We start from the raw sequence: 18,576 nt of genomic DNA, 5'->3' as shown, positions 1-18,576 counted from the left end.
ACATGGCAACATCTGGAGCCCATGTTATTAGCTTGTTCTTTCTTTGCTGCAGAAATGGAAAATATAATAAGATGAGGAGGCAAGATGAACCACTTTAAAGGTAGCAGTTAGAGAGGAATAAAGTGGACCTTATGCCCAGAGCTTCTGCTGCTTTTTTTTTTTTTTTTTTTTGGATGGAGTCTAGCTCTGTCGCCCGGGCTGGAGTGCAGTGGCGCAATCTCAGCTCACTGCAACTTCTGTCTCCTGGGCTCACGTGATTCTCCTGCCTCAAACTCCTGAGTAGCTGGGACTACAGGTGCGTGCTACCACACCTGGTTAATTTTTGTATTTTTTATTAGAGGTGGGATTTCACCATGTTGGCCAGGCTGATCTTGAACTCCTGATCTCGGGTGATCACCCCACCTTGGCCTCCCTAACTGCTGGGATTACAGACGTGAGCCACTGCGCCTAGCCTGCTGTTGTTATTATTATTATTATTATTGTTACTTTGAGGGTTAAAGTGTTGCATATGACTTTTTTGCATGACTTTCAAAAATAAATTTTATTGATGTTTAATTTATTTATAATAAAATATAGCATTTTAAGTGTACAGTTTCATGTGTTTTGACAAATATATCATTTAAAATTATATATATATATATACACATACATATACACATACACACGCACAGATACACACACACACACACACACACACACAATGTAGTAGTACTGATAATAAGTTTAGGAACCCTGCAAGCCTGCTACCCATAGCAGAGATTCTATACCTTTAAAAGAAAAAGACAGTAGTAGGCCAGGCATGGTGGCTTACGCCTGTAATCCCAGTGCTTTGGGAGGTTGGGGCAGGAGGATATCTTGAGGCCAGGAGTATGAGGGCAGCCTGGGCAGCATAGTGAGAACCCTGTCTCTACAAAAAATAAAAAGTATGAGTTGGACCTGGTGGCACATGCTTGTAATCTCAGCTACTTGGGAGGCTGAGGTGGGAGAATTGCTTGAGCCCAGGTATTCAAGGTTACCATGAGCTATGATGGCACTGCTACCCTTCAGCCTGGTAACAGAGTGAGACCCCATTTTTTTTTTTTTTTTAAGAAAATTAGAATAGTGGATAATGGTGATGGTTGCTCAACATCGTGAATTGAAATTTACACCTAAAGATGGTTAAAATGGCAAAGTTTATGTTATCTATATTTTAATTTTACCAATTCAAAAAGTAGCCTGCAGGGCCGGGTGCTGTGGCTCGTGCCTGTAATCCCAGCACTTTGGGAGGCCAAGGTGGGCGATCACCTCAGGTCAGGATTTCAAGACCAGCCTGACCAACATGGAGAAACCCATCTCTACTAAAAATACAAAATTTAGCCGGGCATAGTGGCACATGCCTGTATCCCAGCTACTTGGGAGTCTGAGGCAGGAGAATCGCTTGAACCCAGGAGGGAGAGGTTGCGGTGAGCTGAGATCGATCCATTACACTACAGCCTGGGCAACAAGAGTGAAACTCCATCTCAAAAAATAAAAAATAAATAAAAAAATAAAAAAAAAAGAAAAGAAGTAGCCTGCTTTCATTTTTACCCACCCTCAGTAAATTGTCATTCCACACAACCAGATGACTCGTATGAGGCTTGATTTGTGCTGCTGTAACGTCATAGCCAGTCACGACAACTCTGGGGCTCGTCCAAAGGGACCCATTCAGCACAGGTTTGTGGAAGTTGTCATTATCTCCCGCGAAGAGCTCTGTGTGGTAGACAGTCAGCTGCAGACAGGCAGGAGTAGCTTCCTGGATAATGCACGGATGGCCGTGTGCTTTTGTTTTTCTGTTAGCAATGTTTTCCCACAAGGCTTGCTTTTGTCCAAGTGGGAGATAAGGGTTTCCTTTAAGTGGCAGCTTCAACGCTGGGGTGTGCACCTTCTTAAGTCTTGTGCTGATACTCAGGGGACAGGGACGTCCTCACTTGACGTGCAGAGCTTCTGGTCCCGTGTCCCCTCCCTGACCCTTAAGCCCTACGTGGGCTGTTGTGTGACGTTTTGAGTGTCACATCCCAGTGGCTGATCTCAGCAGCTTCTTTTTCTGTGCAGTGCCAGATCCGCTTTGGAGGGAGAAAGGAGATCGCCTCGGATTCCGACAGCAGGTAAATATGTCGATCCTAAAACCATTGACCATCGAGCTTGAAAAGGCGGCGGAAGGTGGCCGGCTTCTGTGCTCTGCCTCTGCAGCCGAGAGGTGCAGCGCTGAAATTTCAGTCAACCGTGGACTCTCTGTGCGGTGACTGCTCATCTCCAACACTCCACATTTTCCATAATTCTCTTTCTAGAAATCTATTTGGAGGGAATTAAGATACCTTTCCATATAAAATTATTTTCAGGGTAATTAATAATTATGAGAACTTGGATGCCTAAATACCCAGTAATTGGGAAATGGTTAATAAAATATAGTGCGTTAATGGGGTGGAATGTTATATAGCCCTTAAGAGTAATGTTTATATGGAATTTGTTTTCAACAGAAAAATGCATGGGTAGTGATTTAAAAATTGCATATATAGTAAAAAGGCATATGTTGTAAAAAGAGCAGGATCCGAAATTCTATATATATGGAGTGGTGCTAGCTATGTTAGATAGCCACTCTGGCCAGAACACACTGAAAAGTGGCCTAAGGTAGCAGTAGGGGTAAGAATACTGGGAATATTGCTTTCTGGTATTTTTCACGTTTTTTATTGTGATCATGTGTTCCTTTTATGATAAAAAATGATTCCTAAAAATGGGCCAGTACGGTGGCTCATGCCTATAATCCCAGCATTTTGCGAGGCCGAGTCAGGTGGATCACTTGATGTCAGGAGTTCGAGACCAGGCTGGCCAACATGGTGAAACCCCGTCTCTACTAAAAATACAAAAATTAGCTGGGTGTGGTGGTGCACGCCTGTAGTCCCAGAGACTTGGGAGGCTGAGGCAGGACAATGGCTTGAACTCAGGCTAATTTTGGGGAAAATGAAGGATTTAGGAGGTGGAGGTTGCAGTGAGCTGAGAGCGCGCCACTACACTCCAGCCTGGGTGACAGAGTGACACAGGGTGAGACTGTGTCTCAAAAAATAAAATTTGGCTGGGTGCAGTGGCTCATGCCTGTAATCCCAGCACTTTGGGAGGTCGAGGCAGGGGGATCACGAGGTCAGGAGTTCGAGACCAGCCTGGCCAAGATGGTGCAACCCCTTGAGGCTTGATTTGTGCGGCTAAAAATACCAAAAATTAGCCAGGCTTGGTGGCGGGTGCCTGTAATCCCAGCTACTCGGGAGGCTGAGGCAGGAGAATTGTCTAAACCCAGGAGGCAGAGGTTGCAGTGAGCCGAGATTGTGCCACTGTACTCTAGCCTGGGTGACAAAGCAAGACTCCATCTCAAAAAAAAAAAAAAAAAAAAAATTCCTAAAAATGGCCATTGACATTCATGACCCAGGAAAGGCTGACATCATGGCATAAGCTGATAACATTGGCTGGAAGGAGACCCGTAGGGCTTGACAAAGGTAGGAGACACCCAAGCATCCAGTCCTTGCTGCAAATGCGTTGTGAGCTCAGTCAGAGCTAGTTTGTGCTCTGCAGCCCCTGCAGGGTGGCAGGAGGGACATTCCTGCATGGGAAGGAAAGGGAAGGGAACTTGCTTGCTCAACGTTCATCTCATCCTGGAAACTGTTCATGTCCCCCACCCTCTCACCGTAGCCCACCCTCCCGTGTCCATCGTTCCTTTTTCTGTCCTTTCCTACTATAAACTTTTGACAGCCATGAGCAAAGCATGTAGACCTTCCTGGAATAGAGCCATGTGGATGATTCGAAACTGGCACAGATTTAAAATGATGCACCCTATTATCCGTGCCTTCTCTGCTTATGTTTTCTACATTGCACGTATCACCATCCAACTGACTATATATACATTCGACTTTTTAATTTTGCCTATTATCCTGTCACTATAATGTCAGCTCTGTGCAGGCAGGTATGTTTTGCTGTCTTGTTTACAGATATTTCTCTAGTGCCTAGAAGCATTCAGTAAAGATTTGTTAGCCGGATGAGTTGTGTGTATTACATTGTACTCTAGTCAGGTGTTCAGATATCTGTGCCACCACGAAGCTTGTGAGATTGGAAGGCCGAAAGGGTGTTTCTCCATTTATTTGTTAAAATTTTACTTCTCAGTGTTTTACACAAGCACTATGTGCCTGTCGTACATTAGATTCTCAGTGTATGTGCGTGGCATTAGATCATTAGACTCATTGATCAATTGAGTCCTTCCTGAGGGTCTACTGTGGGGCCTGGCCTTGGCCAGGGATCCAAGGTCCGCTTGCATCAGAATCACCTGGGAGGCTTATTGATTAATGATGCAGTGTCTAAGTCCTGTCCTAGTTGTATTGGAGCAGGATGTGTATATGCGCATGAGTGTGTGTGTGAATGACTGAAGCCGAGGAGCTTGCTGAGAATTTGCATTTCAACAGGATCCCCAGGTGATTCTGCTGGACACCAAAGCTTCCAGTGCAATCACTGTTCCAGGCCTGGGATGCAGAGGTAATTAGGAAAGACTCCTCTTGCCTGGTCGGGTTGGTTTGTCTGTGTTTATGTGTGAGTATGGGTGTGTGTGGTGTGTGTGTGTCTAAGTAGCCATGACTTCTTGACCACTTTTCTTCATTACCGTGCTGTCCGCTTCCTGAGAGAGGCAACCGTGCTCTGAACGTTAGGTTAACGTGTTCTTACACAGGTGGAGTATCCCTCATCCAAAAACCCACAATTCAAAATGCCCCAAAATCCAAAACTTTTGGAATACCAACATGATGCTCAAAGGAAATGCTAATGAAGCCAGTTGGATTTTGGATTTTTGGATTAGGCTCACCTAACTGGTAAGTATATAATGCAAATATTCCACAGTGTGGAAAAACCTGAAATCCGAAACATTTCTGATCCTGAGCATTTTGGATAAAGAATACTGAACCTATATAATAGAATTTGCTACCATAACCTTTGTTACAGAAAATGTTATGTTTTGTAGTAGAATTGAAAAAGTTAATTCCTTCTGTGATAACTGTCGTTTATGGCTAAAAGGAGTATGCTGCTTGCTATTACTAATAATAGGCCAGGCACTGTGGCTCATGTCTGTAATCTCATTGCTTTGGGAGGCTGAGGTAGGAGGATTGCTTGAGGCCAGGAGTTCAAGGCTGTGGTGAGCTATGATCGTGCCATTGCATTCCAGCCTGGGCAATAGACAGAGACCCTGTCTCTAAAAATACTACTAATAATAATAGCCAGGCATGGTGGCTCATGCCTGTAATCTCAGCACTTTGGAAGGCCAAGGCGGGAGGATCACCTGAGGTCAGGAGTTCGAGACCAGCCTGACCAACGTGGAGAAACCCTGTCTCTACTTAAAATACAAAATTAGCCAGGCGTGGTGGCACATGCCTGTAATCCCAGCTAGGCAGGGAGGCTGAGGCAGGAGAAATGCTTCAACCTGGGAGGTGGAGGTTTCGGTGAGCCGCGATTGCTCCAGTCTGGGCAACAAGAGTGATACTCTGTCTCTCAAAAAAAAGTAATAATAATAGTTATAGTTTGTGACTGCCTTTGCTACATTTTATTTATGTTGATTCTCAGTCCTCAGAAGGAGCAGAAGTATTATCCTTTCTTTTTTTCTTTTTTTTTTTTTTTGAGGCAGGGTGTTCCTCTGTTACTCACCCTGGAGTGCAGTAGTGTGATCATGGTTCATAGCAGCCTCAACCTCCCAGGCTCAAGATCTTCCCACCTCAGCCTCCTGAGTAGCTGGGACTACAGATACAAGCCACCATACTTGGCTAATTTTTGTATTTTTTGTAGAGATGGGGGGGGGGGTCTCACTATGTTGCCCAGGCTGGTCTCGAACTCGTGGACTCAAGTGATCCTCCCACCTTGGCCTCCCAAAATGTTGGGATTACAGGTATGAGCCACACTGTGCCTGGGTTATCCCTTTTTCACTGATGAGAAAACTGATTCAGAGAGGCAAAATGCCATAGCCTAGGTTAGACATTTTGGAAGGGCTAGAGTTCCATGATTTGTTCTTTCTCTCTTATGTGCTATTTAGTGACTAAATTGTTTTTGAGGCTGGGTTTAAAAAAAAAATTATTCTCCTCTACCCCAGGGGGATTCCTTCTTAATATCAGAGACCTGGTCTTACCTTGGAAATATGTACCTGGGTAAAGGTGGCACCACCTTCATGTTGGAAAGGCCACATCATTGTCCCTATTCTGTGAGAAAGTTGAATCTCGGCTGGACGTGGTGGCTCACGCCTATAATTCCAGCCTTTTGGGAGGCTGAGGCAGGCGAATCCCTTGAAGTCAGGAGTTCAAGACCAGCCTGGCCAACATGGCAAAACCCCGTCTCTACTAAAAATAAAAAAATTAGCCGGGCATGGTGGTGCCCGCCTGTAATCCCAGCTACTTGGGAGGCTGAGACAGGAGAATCGCTTGAACCCAGAGGGCAGAGGTTGCAGTGAGCCGAGATTGCACCATTGCAATCCAGCCTAGGTGAGAGAGTGAGACTCCGTCTCAAAAAAATAATTAAAAAAAAGAAGAAAGTTGAATCTCAAGAGGGAAAGTCAGCAAACATTTAAAAATAACTTAGGAGGACTGACAAGATAGATGAGTTGCCTCCCTTCCTCACCCCTGGTAGCTGACCCGGCCCTGGAGTTGGGGTCAAATCCACTTACTTCCCTCCAGCTCCTCTGCTGGCCTGCAGTCCCCATCACCAGCATCTCACAGGATGGCTGCTGCAGCTCTGGGCTCTCCCCATTCGTTCTTGTCCTGCTTCTACCACATCAAATGCAGAATGCAGATTCCCTCACCTCATGCTCCCTTGAAACCTCCCAGCTGCCTTCTCTTTGCTCTTGGGAGAAAGACCCACATCCTTAACACAGCCTGGAGGCCTCACATGCTTTCCCCTGCTCTCTGATCCAGCAGTGTATCCTTTTTCTCCTTTTGTTTTTAAAGCTTTTTTTTTTTTTTTTTTTTTTTTTGAGACGGAGTCTCGCTCTGTCGCCGGGGCTGGAGTGCAGTGGCCGGATCTCAGCTCACTGCAAGCTCCGACTCCCGGGTTCACGCCATTCTCCTGCCTCAGCCTCCCGAGTAGCTGGGACTACAGACGCCCGCCACCTCGCCCGGCTAGTTTTTTGTATTTTTTAGTAGAGACGGGGTTTCACAGTGTTCACCAGGATGGTCTCGATCTCCTGACCTCGTGATCCGCCCGTCTCGGCCTCCCAAAGTGCTGGGATTACAGGCTTGAGCCACCGCGCCCGGCCGTTTTTAAAGCTTTTAACTACTTTTTCTTTTTTTTTTTTTTTTTTTGAGACGGAGTCTCGCTCTGTGGTCCAGGCTGGAGGGCAGTGGCCGGATCTCAGCTCACTGCAAGCTCCGACTCCCGGGTTCACGCCATTCTCCTGCCTCAGCCTCCCGAGTAGCTGGGACTACAGACGCCCGCCACCTTGCCCGGCTAGTTTTTTGTATTTTTTAGTAGAGACGGGGTTTCACAGTGTTCACCAGGATGGTCTCGATCTCCTGACCTCGTGATCCGCCCGTCTCGGCCTCCCAAAGTGCTGGGATTACAGGCTTGAGCCACCGCGCCCGGCCTTAACTACTTTTTCTTCTTTTTTTTTTTGAGATGGAGTCTCTCTCTGTCACCCAGACTGGAGTGCAGTGGCGTGATCTCGGCTCACTGCAAGCTCTGCCTCCTGGGTTCACGCCATGCTCCTGCCTCAGCCTCCCGAATAGCTGGGACTGCAGATGCCCACTACCATGCCCAGCTAATTTTTTTGTATTTTTAGTGGAGATGGGGTTTCATCGTGTTAGCCAGGATAATCTTGATCTCCTGACCTCGTGATCCACCCACCTCGGCCTCCCAAAGTGCTGGGATTACAGGCTTGAGCCACCGCGCCCGGCCAAGGTCAGGCTGGTCTTAAACTCCCGACCTCAAGTGATGTACCTGCCTCAGCCTCCCAAAGTGGTGGGATTACAGGCGTGAGCCACCGTGCCCAGGCTACGTTTACCTTTTTTTTTTTTTTTTTACTTTTTTTTTCCACTTTTTTTCATTTACTTTTAAGGCTACTGTTTTTATGTCATATGATGCTAGTTTTCCATTTACAACTGTGATGCATGCAGCTTTCCATTTTTAAAATTTTAAAATAGGCCGGGCACGGTGGCTCAAGCCTGTAATCCCAGCACTTTGGGAGGCCGAGACGGGCGGATCACGAGGTCAGGAGATCGAGACCATCCTGGCTAACACAGTGAAACCCTGTCTCTACTAAAAAAAAAAAAATACAAAAAACTAGCCGGGCGAGGTGGCGGGCGCCTGTAGTCCCAGCTACTCGGGAGGCTGAGGCAGGAGAATGGCGTAAACTCGGGAGGCGGAGCTTGCAGTGAGCTGAGATCCGGCCACTGCGCTCCAGCCTGGGCGACAGAGCGAGACTCCGTCTCAAAAAAAAAAAAAAAAAAAAAAATTTTAAAATAATTTTTAAACCTGTGTATGTAACTGAACAAAGTGAGTCAAATTCAAGACAAATAAGTAAATAATAGCACATATCCTTACATCGAAAAAAGGCTGTCAAGGTGTTGGTGGACGAATCGTGTTTCGAGTAGAGACAGTGCTAGCAGGACAGAGCAGACCGTTGCTGGATTTGGGAGCCTAAATGGTGCACCGTATTGTTTTGCCAAAATACAAAATCCAAGGTGGATGTGTGTGAGCATGTTTCTGTATGTATGTGAAATATATATATGTATATATGTGTATATATATGTTATATATGTGTGTGTGTGTATATATATATGTTTGTGAGAGACGGACAGCGTGAGATGCAGCCGTCTTCACATGGAACATAAAACAGTATTGACATTAGGGGAAATGCAGGCGAGACTTGTTTTTTCCTTCAGATGGAGTCCTGAGAAGCTTCCCCGGGAGGAAGTGGTGGCAGCCACTGACTCTGAAATGCGTGCTTCTCCTCTTTACTTTCTGTTGGCGATGTTTTCTAGCTCTTTTTTTAACCTAGGAACAAAGACTCATTCTTGTGGTTCATTGAAATTATTCCACTTTCTTTCAGTCAGACTGGCCTATGAAGCAGCTTTAAGATATCTTTGGAATATTTTGCCTTCTAGAAATAATGGCCCAGGAGCTTTGTAGGCCCTAGAAGTTACCTCAAAGACTAGACACGTGATTGTTCCGCCAAGGTGTCTTTGTCCCATGTGGAATCAGAGGACGTAATCTGGAAGTTTTCCCTTTAAATTCTGGGAACGATAACGGAGGCAGTGGAATCAGCATGGGCTTTGGAGCTTGGCATTCGAATCCTGGGTTTGCCGGTTCTGAATTGTGTTGCGATTTTGGGCAAGTTTCTTTCTTGCACCTCAGTTTCCGTAACTCTGAAATGGGTAGTATAACGGTATTCACTTCAGAGGGTTGTTATGAGTCAGTTCATGTACAGCCCTTAGAACACTGCCTGGCAGGTAGTAAGTTTCCAGTAATTATTAGCTGTTGTGATTTTCATTATAAGGATATGTAAGGTGTTTTGACACTTGGTAGACATTTACCACACACTCACACACTGGATCTCTTTGCCATATGGGTGGCAGTGAGGTGACTTCAGGTATTCATCTGCATTTAGAAATGGTTAATTTTGGTGGCCGGGCGCGGTGGCTCATGCCTTTAATCCCAGCACTGTGGGAGGCCGAGGCGGGTGGATCACGAGGTCAGGAGATCGAGACCATCCTGGCTAACACGGTGAAACCCCGTCTCTACTAAAAATACAAAAAAAAATTGGCCTGGTGTGGTAGGGGGCGCCGGTAGTCCCAGCTGCTCGGGAGGCTGAGGCAGGAGAATGGCACGAACCCAGGAGGCGGAGCTTGCAGTAAGCCGAGATCACACCACTGCGCTCCAGCCTGGGCGACAGAATGAGACTCCGTCTCAAAAAAAAAAAAAAAAGAAATGGTTAATTTTGGCCAGGTGCAGTGGCCTGCACCTGTAATCTCAGCACTATGGGAGGCCAAGGTGGGAGGATCACTTGAGCCCAAGAGTTTGAGACCAGCCTGGGCAACATGGTGAAACCCCCTGTCTACAGAAAAAAAAAAAAATTAGCTAGCTGGGTGTGGTGGTGCAGGCCTGTGGTCTCAGCTACTCAGGAGGCTGAAGTGGGAGAATCACTTGAGCCTAGGAGGTCGAGGCTGCAGTGAGCCGTCAACCCGCCACTGCACTCTAGCCTGGTTGATGTGAGTGAGACCCTGTCTCAAAAAAAAAAAAAAAAAGAAGAAATTGCTCTTTTTTGTGAACTTTCAGGTGACTGTCAGAAGAAATCATAGGAGAGCATTTCTTCTCTGTTCAAAGCATGCAAAAAAGAATGATTTGTTTTGGTGATTTTTTTTTTTTTTTTTAACCTGCTGAGGAATTAGAATCAGTTTTGGACTTTTCAGGAAGCTAAAAACCAAAACCAGCTGCCCTTTGTTGTTCCTGATGTTATTCTTAATGCAATTGAAAACTGTCACGTGTATCCCCCAGAGGACTTACGAAACGGAATGGTTTTTTCAGGTATTTTTTTCTCTTTTAAATGTCTCTGAATGTTTGTCGTGTGATTTTTATGTTCCCTGCGTCACAAGTTTCTTAGCAGCCTCTAACTAGTTTGAGGTGTTGACTGGATGTTACGATTCTTGTCATCCTGGCCAAAAATCCTGGGGTTCATTAATTGGATTCTCCTCCTCCCTTACCCCAAGTACTTTATTTCCACTTTGAGATTCTGTACTAGGCAGTCCATATTGCATACTCATTTATTTTACTGCTTGATTAAATGAAGTGCTTGGGGTTTTTTGGAAAAAAGATTATTTCTAGCAATGGGGAACCTCTAGGACGTTTAACAGGATTTAGCCCATTTTTATATCTGAATTTTTTTTTTTTCTTTGAGACGGGGTCTCACTCTGTCACGCAGGTGGAGTGCAGTGGTGTGATCTCAGCTCACTGCAACCTCCCCCTCCTGGGTTCCAGCGATTCTTGTGCCTCAGCCTCCGAGTAGCTGGGATTTTAGGGTTGTGTCACCACACCCAGCTAATTTTTGTATTTTTAGTACAGACGGGGTTTAACCATGTTGGCCAGGCTGCTCTCAAACTCCTGATCTCAGGTGATCCACCCTTCTTGGCCTCCCAAAGTGTTGGGATTACAGGTGTGAGTCACTATGCCTGGCCCTGAGCCTATTTTTATATCTGAATTTTAATTAATATTTGTCTTATTTATATTGATAGTTGTTGAAGGCACTGCCTAGGCCATAGTAAACAATATGTTAGCACCATCATCATCATTGTCATGAACCTGACAGTGGAGAGAGGTGGTGAGCATGGGGTGTGAGCTTTGGTGTCAGACATACTTACCTTTATGCCTACTTCAGCCACAAATCACCAGTTACCAGCTGTATAATTTTGGACTGACCTAGCTCCTTTAAGCCTCTCATGCACCATCTGGAAAATCAGATGATAATAATGATACTTCCTAGAGTTATGGTCAGGATTAGCTGTAATAATATTTCCTTGGGACACCCAGTAATAACGTAATAAACTCAATACACTTTTTTTCGAATGACTAGACATACCTGTGTTTTTTGACAGTTACTAGTAACTGAAGGCTGAAAGGATTGCCTCATTAATTCCTTAATTCAACAGGTATTTATTTGTAGAGCACTATGTTGGCATTGGCGATGCAAATTGGATGAGATGGTTGCTGTCTTCAAGAAATTCAAAATTGAATCTGGGAGTTGGACATGTAAATTGTGGACAATTATGGTGACCTGTAATAAATATTAGTTGTCATAGAGGTAACACCAGGGTTGTTAGTGGTCAGATAGGTGGGATAGGAATTTTAGGCAGAGGGAATAGCAGATGTGAAGGTGCAGGGATGTGGGGCACAATGGTGGGGTGCATGGATGAGTGTTGTTTGGTTTGGGAGACAGGTGGAAAGTCAGCAGGGAAGTGTTTGAATGCCATCAGTTAGGGCATTATTTCTTTTTTTATTTTTGAGACAGAGTTTTGCTTTTGTTGACCAGGCTGGAGTACAATGACGCAATCTTGGCTCACTGCAACCTCCACCTCCCAGGTTCAAGCGATTCTCCTGCCTCAGCCTCCGGAGAGGCGCCCGCCACCATGCCTGGCTAATTTTTGTATTTTCTGTAGAGATGCGGTTTCGGCATGTTGGCCAGGCTGGTCTGAAACTCCTGACCTCGTGATCTGCCTGCCTCAGCCTCCCAAAGTGCTGAGATTACAGGTGTGAGCCACCGTGCCTGTCAGGGCATTATTTCTTTTCTTTTTTTTTTTTTTTTTGAGACGGAGTCTCGCTCTGTCGCCCAGGCTGGAGTGCAGTGGCCGGATCTCAGCTCACTGCAAGCTCCGCCTCCCGGGTTTACGCCATTCTCCTGCCTCAGCCTCCCGAGTAGCTGGGACTATAGGCGCCCGCCACCTCGCCCGGCTAGTTTTTTGTATTTTTTAGTAGAGACGGGGTTTCAGCATGTTAGCCAGGATGGTCTCGATCTCCTGACCTCGTGATCCGCCCGTCTCGGCCTCCCAAAGTGCTGGAATTACAGGCTTGAGCCACCGTGCCCGGCCAGGGCATTATTTCTTAAACTTAGGCCATCATGTACCATTTTCACCATTTTTGCCATTTCTGTGTTCCATCTGAGCCAGAGGTTGACTTGAAGTGGAATTCCAAGGCACTGTCTACTGTGGTCTGGGTCTGGTTATATTTTTTCCTGACACATATAAATACTTATCTGTGTTCCCCTAAAATCATGTGATGTACTGTGAACCCGTAGCATGGTATGGTACCAATTGGTAAAAAAGAAAGAAAGAAAATGACGCAGTCAGATTTGCATTTCAGGGAGACAGCTTCTGCCCAGGATGCATGGGTTGGGGTGGGTAGAGGTGGGTGGAGTGAGATGGAGTCTGGGAGAGCCAGGGTTGGAGGGCTGAGTGAAGCGGGGACTGGGGAAGAGAAAGAAGGATTGAGGTTCAGGACTGAGCCTTGATGAGATTCAGTGATTACCCGAATGTGGAGGCTGAGAAATAATTCCATGGTTCTACTATGGAAGCTTTGCTCAAAACGGCAAAGCCAAATAGCCAGCAAACATATATTAGGGGAAAAAAAGACACCGAAATTCACTAGTAGTCAAGGAAATGCAAATTAAAGCAACAGTGAGCTGCCTACTTTTCACCCACCAGACTGAGAAAATCTGAAAACAACAGTCAAGATTATTGTTAGTGGCCAGGCATGGTGGCTCAAACGCCTCCAATCCCAGCACTTTGGGAGGCTGAGGGGGGCAGATTGCTTGAGGCCAGGAGTTCGAGACCAGCCTGGTCAATGTGGTGAAACCCCGTCTCTACTGGAAAAAAAAAAAGAATATGTATATATGTATATTTATATATATTTATATATTTATATGTATTTATATTTATATATATAATTAGCTGTGTGTGTGTATATATATATATTTAGCAAGAGAGAGAAGAAAAGGGTGGTCTCATGCACTGCTGGCCAGAAAGCAGGAATGAAAATAAATATATATTGGTTTTTAAATTTTTTATTTTTATTTATTATTTATGTATTTAATTTTGAGACGGAGTCCCGCTCTGTTGTCTAGCCTGGAGTGCAGTGGCATGATCTTGGCTCACTGCAACCTCTGCCTCCCAGGTTCAAGTGATTTTCCTGTCTCAGCCTCCCGAGTAGCTGGGATTACAGGTACGCGCCGCCATACCCGGCTAATTTTTTTTGTTTTGTATTTTAGTAGAGACAGGGTTTCACCGTGTTGCCCAGGCTGGTTTTGAACTCCTGAGCTCAGGCAGTCTACCTGCTTCGACCTGCCAAAGTGCTAGGATTAGAGGCATGAGCCACCGTGCCTGACCTTTATTTTATTTTTATTTATTAAGAAAATGTTTTTAAAGACGGATCTCATTATATTGCCCAGGCTGGCTTTGAACTCCTGGCCTCAAGTGATCCTCCCTCCTCAAACTCCCAAATAGCTGGGACTCTAGCTGCATGCCACTGTGCCTGAGTTCTTATTTTTTTATTATTTATTATTTATTTATTTATTTATTTATTTTTTGAGACGGAGTCTCGCTCTGTCGCCCGGACTGGAGTGCAGTGGCGCGATCTCGGCTCACTGCAAGCTCCGCCTCCCGGGTTTACGCCATTCTCCTGCCTCAGCCTTCCGAGTAGCTGGGACTACAGGCGCCCGCCATCTCGCCCGGCTAGTTTTTTGTATTTTTTAGTAGAGACAGGGTTTCACCGTGTTAGCCAGGATGGTCTCGATCTCCTGACCTCGTGATCCACCCGTCTCGGCCTCCCACAGTGCTGGGATTACAGGCTTGAGCCACCGCGCCCGGCCTCTTATTTTTTTAAAGCAAGCTTTTGATTTGAATTTTTTGTTCTCTCAGGCTGTGGACTTTGACCAGACTTGGAGATCCCATTGGCAATTGGCTTCATGTAATTTCTCGTTTCTCATTTATTTATGTCTGCATCCAGGGGCTCTTGTTTTTCTCCACTCCCTTTTTCCATTTTGATTTACCGGCTCCTTCAGCAGATTCCTTCTCAGTGCCAGCACCTGTTCCTGATTTTGACATTCCTCATCTGCCAAGAGCATCCAGGCAGCATTTGCATCTAGACTTAGAGTTGGAGATCTGTCTATGCCAGGGAGGACAATTATTGTTTTTATTAGTAACATTTGAAAATTAGCAGAGCCAGGCGTGGTGGCTCATGCTTGCAATCTGAGCACTTTGGAAGGCCGAGGTGTGCAGATCATCTGAGGTTGGGAGTTCGAGACCCACCTGACCGACGTGGAGAAATCCTGTCTCTACTAAAAATACCAAATCAGCTGGGTGGTGGCGCATGCCTGTAATCCTAGCTTTTCGGGAGGCTGAGGCAGAAAAATTGCTTGAACCTGGGAGGCAGAGGTTGTGGTGAGCCGAGATCACACCATTACACTCCAGGCTGGGCAACAAGAATGAAACTCCGTCTAAAAAAAAAAAAAAAAAAAAGAGAAAATCATCAGAAATTATGATTTACCATTTAAAGATAGGTTATTTTTCCATTTTCTGGTTCCTCTGTACAAAGATTAATTTGATTCTTTGTATATACCTTTCTGCTATCCTCAAACCTTCACACTTATGGTACCTTGAAAACTGCTGCCCTGTGAGTTATCACGGTTGCCAAGCATGAATTTTTTTCTTTTTACTTTTTGATCAACTGTTTTATTTTGGGGAGGGGGGAGGGTCCCCTTTTTTCTGTCCTGTATGTTCTCCTTCCCTTTGGGTTGCTTATGTTAATGACCAAGAATTATTTGTTCTATATTTTTCCATGCTCACACAATTATTTACAAATAAAATAGCCATGTATATATACACACATATATAGCCTTTATTGCCATTGTTTTACAAAAATGGAATCATACATAATGCTCTGCATTTTTATTTTTTCTCTTGGTACTCCTGCGTTGAAACCTTTCCAAGTTATAGTTCTTTTGGAGACAGTGTCTTGCTCTGTCACCAGACTGGAGTGCCGTGGCGTGATCTCAGCTCATTGCAACTCCCTGGTTCAAGCGATTCTCCTGCCGCAGCCTCCTGAGTAGCTGGGATTACAGGCACATGCCACCACCATGCCCGGCTAATTTTTGTATTTTAGTAGAGACGGAGTTTCACTATGTTGGCCAGGATGGTCTCCATCTCCTGACCTTGTGATCCGCCTGCCTCAGCCTCCCAAAGTGCTGGGATTACAGGCATGAGCCACCATGCCCGGCCTTTTTGTTTTTGAGACGGAGCCTTGCTCTGTTGCCCAGGCTGGAGTGCAGTGATGCGATCTTGGCTCACTGTAAGCTCCGCCTCCCAGGTTCATGCCATTCTCCTGCCTCAACCTCCCAAGTAGCTGGGACTACAGGCACCCACTACCACACCTGGCTAATTTTTTGTATTTTTAGTAGAGACGGGGTTTCACCATGTTAGCCAGGATGATCTCCTGACCTTGTGATCCGCCTGCCTTGGCCTCCCAAAGTGCTGGGATTACAGGCATGAACCACCGCACCCGGCCTCCAAGTTACAGTTCTAATAATTCTTTTTATTTATTTACTTTTTGGGGACAGAATGTCACTCTGTCACCCAGGCTGAAGTGCAGTGGTGCAATCTTGGCTCACTGCAACCTTCACTTCCCGGGTTCAAGCGATTCTCCTGCCTCAGCCCCCCAAGTAGCTGGGATTACGGGTGCCCGCCAGCACGCCCGGCTAATTTTTGTGTTTTTATTAGAGATGGGATTTCACCATGTTGGCCAGGCTGGTCTCAAATTCCTGACCTCAAGTGATCCGCCCACCTCGGCCTCCCAAAGTGCTGGGATTACAGGCGTGAGCCACTGCCCTCGTCCGGCTAATAATTATTTTTAAAAGGCTACATTGCATTGCATGTTCCAGATGTACAAACAGTTGTCTGTGGAATACTGACTTTGTTTCTGATTTTTACTGTGATGGACAATGAAGCAATAGACATCCTTAAGCATCTTTTTTTTTTTTTTAACTATACTGAGGATTTTTTATTTCTGGTGTAGGTTTCCAGGAGTTGGGTTGCTCAGTCAAAGAGAACAGCCTCTGGCTTTTGAAACGTTTCTACCAGTTGTGCACGAGTCTACCTTTTTCTTTCTTGCCAACAATAATTTCTCTGGCATAAGCGTGTCATTGCTAGGTTGTATGGTATTTGCACAGTTAGTTTTATCTAGAGTGGCTGTACTGTTTTACAGTCCCACCAGTAGTGTGGCAGTGATCCAGTTTCTCTGCATCCTTGCTAGCATTTGGTTTTGTCATGACTTTGTATTTTAGCCATTCTGATAGGTGTGTAGTTGTGTCTCATTGTGGTTTGAATTTGCATTTCCCTAATGGCTAATGATGTTGAACGTCTTTTCCTGCGTGTATTGGCCATCTGCATATCCCCTTTGGTGAGCTGTCTGTTCATTTCTTGCTCATTTGCTAGCTGTTAGGGCTTTTATTTTTATAGGATGATTTCCTAGAAGTGGGATTGCTGGGTCAAAGGGTTATGCACATTAAAAAAAAATTATACTGGCCGAGCACAGTGTCCCATACCTATAATTCTAGCGCTTTAGGAGGCCAAGGCAGGAGGATTGCTTAAGCCCAGGAGTTACAGACCAGCCTGGGCACTATAGTGAGACCCCTGTCTTTACAAAAAAAAAAAAAAAAATGAAAAAAATTAACTGACCCTGGTAGTGCCTCTGATCTCAGCTACTTGGGAGGCTGAGGTGGAAGATCACTTGGACCTGGGAGGTCAAGACTGTAGTGAGCCATGATTGTGCCACTGCACTCCAGTGTGGGTCACAGAATGAGACCCTATCTCAAAAAAAAAAAAAAAAAGAAAATTATACTGCCTGATCTCTCTGCAGAAAGATATAGCAATTCATATTTCTATTCCTATCAACAATAGCTATTTCCCCATACTCTTGCTAGCACTATGATTGCTTTTAAAGTCCTTAGTCCTAACCTGGGCCTCAGTGTTACTATACTTTCTTGGCTATTAGTGAGACTGAGTATCTTTTCTTGTGTTTATTGGCCAACTGTATTTCACCCTTTTGTGGTTGATTTGTTCACCTTCTTTGCTTTTTATTTTTTGAGTTGCTTGTCTTATCCATTTGGAGAAACAGAATTTTTGTGAATATTAATTTTTTCAGTTATATGCTCTGTTAATATTTTCTCATCTGTCACTTTAGTTATTGTTTCACTGTATTTATGATATCTTTTTGCCATGTATACATTTACAAATTCTATGTAATTAATTCTGTGAACCTTAAAATGTTTTGGTTTTTGAGTACTGAATCTTATCCTCAGATTCTTTGGTATTTTTCTCAGTTATTTTTTACTGTAAACGTTTTCAATTTTTACACTTAACATTTTTCTTTGATCTTGACCCACCTGGAATTTCATTCTGTCTGTGGTTTGTGTTAGGAGTTTATCCTTATGAGATAGGAATTTATCCTTATTTTTTTTTTTTTCCAGCTCCATGATCCTTTGTGTTAACGTCATTGGTTAAGCAGCCCGTTCTACCCATCTGACTGAAGTGCTACCGTTATTATAGATTAAATGCTTCCATATGTATTAGGATTTTTTTTGGGGGGGGGACTTTCTTTTTTTTTGAGATGAAGTCTTGCTCTTGTCGCCTGGGCGGGAGTGCAATGGCGCGATCTTGGCTCACTGCAACCCCCGCGTACCGGGTGCTAGTGATTCTCCTGCCTCAGCCTTCCAAGTAGCTGGGATTACAGGCACCTGCCACCACGCCTGGCCTGTACCCCAGAACAAGGGGTGTCAAGTCCTACCTGCAGTTGTTACTGGAATTGTATTAAGTTTATACATTAAATTGGGAAGAACTGACATTTTGAGTTTAATAAGTCTTCCCATTCAGGAAAATGGTGTTTCTATTTATCTATTTGTTTGATCTTTATGCTGTTTAATAAAATTTTATGTTTTTCTTCATATAGGGCTTGCGTATTTCTTTTTAAAAACGATTTATTTTGGCCAGGTGTGGTGGCTCACGCCTGTAATCCCAG

General features: G+C 44.8%; 1 protein-coding gene and 1 long non-coding RNA gene across 6 annotated transcripts in view; both read left to right on the top strand.

Moving 5' to 3' along the window:
• Positions 1-18,576, top strand: part of SNX29 (sorting nexin 29) — a 617,391-nt gene that overhangs the window by 25,841 nt on the left and 572,974 nt on the right. For 4 of the 5 annotated variants that reach the window (XM_033236483.1, XM_033236482.1, XM_033236484.1 and 1 more), the window contains exon 3: positions 2,071-2,123. The exons of the other annotated variant lie outside the window; for it this stretch is intronic. In XM_033236483.1, coding sequence (XP_033092374.1) covers positions 2,071-2,123 — 53 coding nt within the window. The remainder of the gene's footprint in view (positions 1-2,070; positions 2,124-18,576) is intronic. 5 annotated transcript variants of the gene reach the window in all.
• On the top strand, positions 10,287-18,502 carry LOC117097954. The gene is made up of 2 exons (XR_004443110.1): positions 10,287-10,545; positions 18,029-18,502. It is a non-coding gene; the product is annotated as an uncharacterized LOC117097954 (long non-coding RNA).

Source organism: Trachypithecus francoisi, unplaced genomic scaffold (genome assembly GCF_009764315.1).
Source record: "Trachypithecus francoisi isolate TF-2019V2 unplaced genomic scaffold, Tfra_2.0 Lachesis_group15, whole genome shotgun sequence".
NCBI classification, from domain to species: Eukaryota; Metazoa; Chordata; class Mammalia; order Primates; family Cercopithecidae; genus Trachypithecus; species Trachypithecus francoisi.
This window is presented reverse-complemented; position numbering and strand designations above follow the sequence as displayed.